This window comes from Orcinus orca, chromosome 1, assembly GCF_937001465.1.
Source record: "Orcinus orca chromosome 1, mOrcOrc1.1, whole genome shotgun sequence".
Taxonomy (NCBI): Eukaryota; Metazoa; Chordata; class Mammalia; order Artiodactyla; family Delphinidae; genus Orcinus; species Orcinus orca.
Window position 1 is genome coordinate 197,568,571 of NC_064559.1, and position 8,390 is coordinate 197,576,960.

At 44.6% G+C, this 8,390-nt stretch overlaps 1 protein-coding gene across 2 annotated transcripts in view; it reads right to left on the reverse strand.

Annotated features, from left to right (window-relative positions):
- Positions 1-5,854, reverse strand: part of OTUD3 (OTU deubiquitinase 3) — a 26,695-nt gene extending 20,841 nt beyond the window's left edge. Inside the window, exon 1 of one of the 2 annotated variants that reach the window (XM_033433135.2) lies at positions 5,276-5,854. In XM_033433135.2, the coding sequence (XP_033289026.1) occupies positions 5,276-5,652 (377 nt within the window). In that variant the 5' untranslated portion in view covers positions 5,653-5,854. The remainder of the gene's footprint in view (positions 1-5,275) is intronic. The other variant, XM_004272483.3, reaches the window with a different exon arrangement.
- Positions 5,855-8,390: the final 2,536 nt, after the last annotated feature.

Here is an 8,390-nt window from a genome sequence, read left to right on the forward strand (position 1 = left end):
AACTCTTCTTAAAACTTTAACACCTGCCACCACTAGTTTGTTCTTGAATCCAGTTTAAAAGAAGGCATGATTTGGTGCAAAATTACATATTTAGTTGCTTTACATTTGATATCTCAAAATTCATGGTGTTCTGCAGAAAGTAACATGCTTTCCATGAACTTTCAGCAACAGAGGCAAATGTTCTCCACATAAGCCAAAAAAGTAGGCATCACACTGTATATACTGCATGAGCGCAAGCATGTTCGCCTGTATACTATATACACAGATGTAGAAACACATACAAATGTATGCAAAGAAAAAGCACTGAAACCATCACTTCAACAGCTCTTACAATGTGCCAGGGACTGTTCCAAACACTTTATATGTATTAAATGTGTTTAGTCCTTACAACTCTATGAGATGGGCACTATTACTATCCCCCTAAGGTAACTTGCCCAAGGTCACAAAATCAGTAGGTGGTGGACCGAGGATTCAATCCCAGGCACCAAAATGTTAGTAACAGTTATCCCTAGGGAATGGAATTAGGATCATCTGTTAAACTTAGTTTGATATACTTTTCTATATTTACCAAACTTTCCTTGAGCTCACTGAAAACAAGTAGTCAAAATCAAAAATCAAGATAGACAAATCACTTCCTTTTCTGACAGAGTTACAAGATAGTAGCACATGAAATGTGAACAAACTCTACAAACAACCTAGGTTCCCTTAGGGAGCCCAGCAAGCGCACTCACGATCCTCGTGAGAACAGTGCGGCCAGGGCCCAAAGGGCCTCTAGGAGATCCCAGCTGTTTCCTGAGTCCACACCCTCACCCAATGCACTAGAGCAGGGCTTCTCACCCCCCCACACACACACTGCTGACATTCTGGAATAATCCTTTGTCCTGTGCACTGGAAGATGTTTAGGAGCATCCTTGGCCTCTACCCACTAGACGCCAATAACACCACTACCACCATGTTCCCGCCAGTCGTAACAGCCAAAATTATCTCCAGCCATTGCCAAATGTTCCCTTGGGGGAAAAATCATGCCCACTTCAGAACCACTGCACTATAGGGATATATGTAGTCTTGCATTTGAGTTCACAAAACTAACCAATTACATGAATTAAGGGTTTTGGGTGCTCAGTAATTTAGCATGAGACAATACTGCAACGTTAGGTGTTAAAAAAATTAATGGGCTCTTAGGCTGCAGTAGTGGCAGTAAGTATGCAGAAGTCGGGGGAGAGGGGGTCAGATTTTGTTCTGTTCTTTGAGGTCAGACCCCAGCTAAAGTACTGTATATGATTCTAGTTCCTACATTTTAAGATAGGTTCAGATGAGTTGATGTGGCTTTAAACTAAATAATATGAAGAACGTAAACAACGAGTGACTTCTAGCCTAAAGCAAGCTCGGGGGACATGAGAGCTGCCTCCAACTATCCGTCATGGTGAAAGGGGTGTTATCCTTGTACAATAAAACTAAACTAAAACAAGGAAGCTACAGGGACATAGATTTTGGCAAATAAAAGGTACTTTTATTTTAGGTCTAGAGAGACGGACGGCACAGACTAAGGATTTTGTACATTTCTACTGACAAGCCTCAGGAATTGCCTACATGTATGTTATACAATGTGGTTGCCACTAATCACAGGTGATTACTAAGCACTTGAAATGTGGTTAATACAAATTGAGGTGTGTTGTAATTGTAAGAGACTTACACTTTTGGACATTATTTTAAAAACTTGTTTCATTTTACCTTTGTAATGTGGCTAACAGAAAAATTTTTAATTATTGTACATACGTGGTTCCCATTTTATTTCTATCAGACAGTGCTGGTCTCAATCACTGATTCTCCAAGTGTGACCCCTGACCAGCAACATCAGCATCACCTGAGAATTTGTTCAAAATGAAAATTCTGAGCCGCCTAGCCCAGCCCCAGCCCTACTGAGTCAGACACTCTGGGGTTGGGAACCCAGCAATCTCTTCCCTCTGAGGGTTTAATTAGCCCTCCAGGTGATTCTGTTGTATGTTAAAGTTTGAGAAACACTAGTCTAGACTCTAGACTCTAAATCAGCAGTTCTCAATTATACTGCATATTAGAATCACATGTGGACATTTTTTAAACATTATCCCTAACCAGGCCCCACTGCCTGAGATTCTGGTGTGGCTGATCTAAGGGAGCGCCCAGGCGCTGTATTTTTTCCAAAGTTCCCCAAGTGATTCTATTGTGACACCAAGCTTGAAAACCACTGAGCCAGACACAAAAGATGAGGCTGCTGTACAGGTGATGCAGGTACTAACGGATAATCAGACAAGATGACAAAGTGTGAATGCCCTTCTAGCACTAAGATCCTACGATTATAAAAATAAGGTAAAACTTTCACAATAAAACAACCTGAGACAGAGACAAATGGCTAAAATTAGTGATTCTTTAATGCTTTAATATTGGAACACTACTAATTAGCAATGTACTTTGAGGCTACATTTAGGAAGATACAACTGGATATAGTTCAGAGAGATGTTAATATTGTACTGCCTAATCCAATTAGCGATTCTTTTCACGCTACATCCAATCATGTTTTTAAGGACAGCATCAAGGTTAAAATATTTCTTGTTTTGAAACGGAATCCAATTTATGTCCACCCTCCAGATAACACAACAAATATGAAGGCGGGCCATGATGCATTACAAAAATCCGTAAGTAGCTCCCGATTAATCTATGCTACATTGATTTCACGTAAAGGCTACATTAGAGAACACCAGCTAATTTCTTCCCAAGTACCCGAAGGTTCCAGAATGCTACAAGTACCATACTGCCAACAATGAATACGCCTATATAGTGTGAGATGCTATCTCAGGCTACTCAATATTGTAATCAGACCAGAATGGAAAGACAGAAGACTGGAGATTGTCAACTTTTTTTTTATTACTGTAACTTTATATTTCACCAAGAGTACTCAATAAATGTTAACAAATAAAAGAATCTGTTGATGCCCACTAACCTGTAACATACACAGGACGCACCATCCACTGCACAGTGATAAAGCCTGTCATCACCATATCCCAAAGTACCACAATACTAAAGAGGGCTGAACAGTCCATGGCACCCATGGGAAGAATTTGTGAACAGAAAGGGGTTAGCTTCATGGAGCCCCCAAAGGAGAAATTATCATTATCCTTTTATCCATCTAACATTGTCCAAAGAATAGGGACGTCAGAAGTGAGAGACATGAGCATCGCAGTCAAGCTGGCCTCTGCCTCTGCAGCCTCATTGCCGCTGACTTCCACCCTTGTACCCTATACTCCTGTCATCCTAAACAACTTGCAGATGTCTCAAAAATAATGTGCTCCTGTGCCTTTACATGTATTACTCCTCAGCCTGGAATGTTCTCTTGGCATATTTTTATTGGATTTTTATTGGTCCTTCATGACCCAGTCTGAGTATGACCTCCTCTGAAAGGCATCTAGCACACGGTAGGTTTCGATGAACGTTTGATGAATGAACAAGGTTTCCCTGACCACTTCTGGGAGTGTTGGCAACTTCCTTCTCAATAGTACCACTATAATCGGTCACTGTTAAGAATATATCAACTTGCATTTTAATTATTTATATCATCCATTCTTAAAGTGTGGCCCAGTTTGGGAAGGGAGGGTATCTCTGAGAACCTTTCAGGGTATCCATGAGTCCAAAACTAAGATGTTATTTATCTTTTTCACTCTCATTCTCTCACAAGTGTCCCGTGGAGTTTTCCAGAGGCTACCTGATATATGATACTCGATGTTATCACTCTGAAAGTTAATATAATGGGTGTTTGTGTATTATGTTTTTAATTTTTATTTTACTTTCTAATATAGTAAATATTGATACCTATAACCCACATAAACAAAAGCTCTTTGGAGTTCTCAGTAATTTTTAAGAGTGTAAAGGGATCCTAAGACCAAAATGTTTGAGACCTGCTGTTATGTCTCTCTTACTAAGCTTGAACGTTAGTCATCAATGTGTTCCCAGCATCTCTGTGCTGCAATTCCTGCTCATAAGCAATCTTCTGTTGAGTACTTCAGTTTCCTGGATACCCTGCCAGTGGGAAGCCCATGCCCAGTACAGCAGACACAAGCAAACCAATCATTTGCAAGGAAGAAGCAGACCCCAGCCCAATCCTACCGGAAAGTACTCAACTGGTATTTCGGTTTATAGAGCAATGTCTGTGCTTGTGAGTTTGCTCAGGATAAATAAGGCCCTGAATATTTATTAACTATATTTGACAAAAATCAAGGTACTAGGCTAAAAGCAAGACCCAGCAAAGCAAGCTTTTAACTGTAGCGACTCCACCAAGAAAATGTCTCTTTGAGGGGCCCTGCTGAGGGTCTAGTTGGCCTCCCTCTATGATATTTTTATCATTCATTCATTCAACAAAAATGCCCAAATGAAGGGAGGAACAAAAACAACCAGGCTGTTATTAATACTATCTCTTCAAGAGTGCCACACTCTGGCCTCCAGACCCCCTTTTACCTACCCCTGCAATGGGGATGCTAACTGATCTCCTGCCCTCTCCCCTACCCTTTTTCTTCTTCCCTCCACGCTCCTGCATCCCTATGCCCCTTCCCGAGGCCATTCTTCCTTCCCTTCGCCCAGTCCCTCCCTCCCACCCCGTTTATTTATCCCGTGTTCCCTAAAAAAGTTGGACACAGATTCCAGTCTAAACCCCAAGCAAACTTGGGTAAGCGCCATTGCTTACAGAGAAACTGAAGCCCATATAAGTAAGAATCAGAGAAGCTGCCTTCAGCTCAGTAAACAACAGGCCCTCACAGACCTAATTTCCCAAGCGTAAAAGGAGGGCAATATCCAACAGTAAGGACTCAAAGGAGGCCAAGCGTTATACCAAGTGGGGCTTACGCCTTTCTATTCGTCTGATGGTCATTATGACCGCTCTCCGCGCAGTCCTGCTCTTCGGCTGACTGGCTCCAGCTCATTCGTTCAGGTCTCAGCTTAAATGTCACCTTCCAGGGGGGCCTTCCTGAGCACCGATCTAAAGGAGACCTGCTCCAGTATTCTCTCTCAGGACCCCTTTACAGTTTGCTTGGAGCCTTTGCCACGATTAGGGCAACTGGGGATTACTCGAGCGTCTCGAGGGGAGGGGCCTGGCCGCCTCGCTCGCCGCCGGACCCCCTGCATTAGGAAACGGCTGGCTCGCAGCTGGCGCTCGGGGCCGCCCGATGAATGGATGGGCGAGAACCGGCGACGGTCGTCATGCCCGGCGGGTCCCCCGGCGCCGCCCCCCGCGCTCCCGGGCCCGCCTCACCCGTCCCCCGGCACCTCCCGCAGCTTCAGCCCCAGGGCCTGCAGCTGGTTGGCGAAGCTGACGAACTCCTCCTCGCAGCCGCCGCCGCCGCCGGGCTCCGGCCGGTTCCGCCGCTCCTTAGCCAGGGCCCGACGCGCCGCCCGCTCGTCCCGCTTGCGCTCGGCCTCGGCTTTCCGGCTGCCGCTGCCCGGCCGGCTCTTCGCCGCCTGCTTCCGGGACATGGCCTTGGCCCCGCGGCCCGCAGCGGCAGGAGCGAGAGCCGCAGGACCGCCGGGCGGCCGCCTCAGGTGCCAAGGAGGCGAAGCGGCGTAGGCTACGGAACCTGGCGACGGCGACACTGCCACCCCGCCTGCGCCGGCGCCGGGGACCCAGGTCATGTGACGGAACCCCGCCCCTCCGCCCGGCTAGGCTGACAGACGCCATAGAGAGCTCGCCTGGGAGGGCTAGAGGGGAGCCCATCTTTGTTTGTTTCGCTCCTCCCTCTATCGGTGGGTGGTACTCCAAGTGAGCCGCCGGTGGGACCAGAGAGAACAAAGCCGGAAAAGGTCAAGGAGAGCCGGGGAACTAAAGCGCATACACTTTATTTAATCCTGGCGTTCTCTGCTTCTCTACCTTCCCTCATAACTCAGGGGGAGGTAGCCCTTGTCCAAAACTGGCTCCTCTTGTAATCTTGATTCCACCGTAAGGTGACCAGCCCAGGTTTACCTGGACTAAGGGTTTTCCAAGGGTGCAGGACTTTCAGTTTTAAAACGGGGACAGCCCCAGGTAAACCAGGGTAGTTGGTAACCCTAATCCACATCCACGTACCCTGGAAGCTAACTCCAGCAGTAATCCCCTCTCTCCTCCTGTAATCCCCTCTTCTCCCTCATCCTGGACCCTCTTTCTTAACTCTCTCTTCCCACGGTGATGCCACTGTCTCCTCCACGTCTTGACCCTCTAACCAGTCTCTTTCACCATTTCTGGGAATGTTCCTAATGTTTCTGCCCTTAATGATGTTAGTTTCCCTACCTACAAGTTCCCCTTTGGGAATAGCCTCCATTTCCTCAGTTTCAACTAATGTCTGTACTTATCTTCAGTGTGTAAGTACCTCTCACTTCAGCCCTTGTGGTAGATACCAGGTGTAACGCTGAATCAAAGAGACATGGCGATTGCCCTCAGGGAGCCCAGATTCCAATGAGGCATATGGGCAAGGACACAGCAATTTCGACACTGCATGACAAATTCTATCAAGGGTGCAGTGGGGCAAAAAGTGGAGTGAAAAATGCAGAAAGGCTTCCCAGAAGAGCTGGGTTCTAGGCTGAAGCTTAAAGGATGAGCAGGACTTGGCCAGACTAAGACAGTTAAGAGAGAGGGGATTGTGTGTGCAATACCAGAGCTCCATTTTGAGGAACTGAAGAAAGTTCAATCTGACAGGAGCCCAGGACTTGACCTATGAGACAGGAAATGAAAGGAAGGCCCAGATCTGGACCAGTCCTGTGGGCCCTGTGAACAGGTTTAGTCCCAGTTCTCAGAGCCATGGGGAGCCATTGAAACACTTTAATCAGGAACTAACCTGAGCAGGCTTATGTTTTAAAAATGTCTTTGGCTCTAGTTAGGAGAATGGGTTGAAGGAGGGATGCCAGGTAGGAAGTTCCTGTAGCTATCCAAGGACAGGTGATGGTGATGGGGTTGGGGATGTGGACTGGGATGGGATGCTGAGTCTGGGATGGAAGGGAAGAGAAGTAGATCGGAAAGATAAATTCACATGCTAGTAAAAGTTCATGAAATGGAACTGGACTGAATTGTTGTAGAATGTTTCACATGCTTCTCTGAAGTTGCTGAAATTCCTCCTCTACAGATCCCTCTTTTAGTCTCAGAAAGAAAGAATGTGAGTTATGCCTGGCCTCGCCTTTTCTTACACAGACACCCCAAGGCCTGCAACAACCCCTCTGCTTGTATTTAGTTAAGTTGGGAGGCAGTGCTAGGAGTGGAAAAACCACTGCACAGGATGGCAGAGCCCCAGGTACCAGTTCAGGTCTATCGCTAACTCATTCCATGATCGTGGGTGAGTTGCTTAACATCCTTTTCCTCATTTGTAAAACAGGAATAACAGTGAAGAGCACATACGATCATAATGATAATAATGACAAACTTTTATGGTATTGACCGTGTTCAAGGCACTATTCTAATTGCTTTACAAATACTACCTTATTTAATCATTACAACAACCCAGTGAAATATGTGGGGTTTTTTTGAAAGTGGACTTAAAAAAAATTTTTTTATAATTTTTATTGGAGTATAACTGATTTACAATGTTGTTTTAGTTTCAGGTGTACAGCAAAGTGAATCTGTTATACATCTATCACATATCCACTCTTTTTTAGATTCTTTTCCCATATAGGTCATTACAGAGTACTGAGTAGAGTTCCCTGTGCTATACAGTAGGTCCTTATTAGTTCTATTTTATATATAGTAGTGTGTATATGTCAATCCCAGTCTTCCAATTTATTCCCCCCCCTTACCCTCTGGTAACCATAATTTTTTTTTTTTACATCTGTAACTCTATTTCTGTTTTGTAGATAAGTTTATTTGTACCCTTTTTTTAGATTCCACATATAAGCAATACCATATTATATTTGTCTTTCTCTGTCTGACTTACTGAAATCTGTGTTATTTTTAATTCCCACCATCTAGGTGAGAAAACTGAGGCACAGAGAGGTTAAGTAACTTGCCCAAGGTCACATAGCTAGTAAGTGGCAGAGCCAGGATTTGAAGCCAGGCCACCTGGCTCAGAGTAACCACCGTGTTATAGGACACATATAACTTTTTCATAAACTACTCTATGAAGAGTCCTCTACAAAATACCTGAATTTATTTCATTATTAACTCCCTTACACTGCCCATAATTGTTGTCAATATAGTCTTTCCACTATATCCGTTGTCAGATATCACTATTGTCTGACTTTCTAGTTAACTTTCTCTGCATTAAAGCGGATCACAAAGATTTAGAGCCTGATAGGCCTGGGTTTCTATCCTGGTTTCATTTTAGATGAGTTATTTGACTTCTGAACATCATTTTTCTATTCTATACAATAACTAAGATAACATAAGAATGAGAGGGAGAGTTGTAAAGATG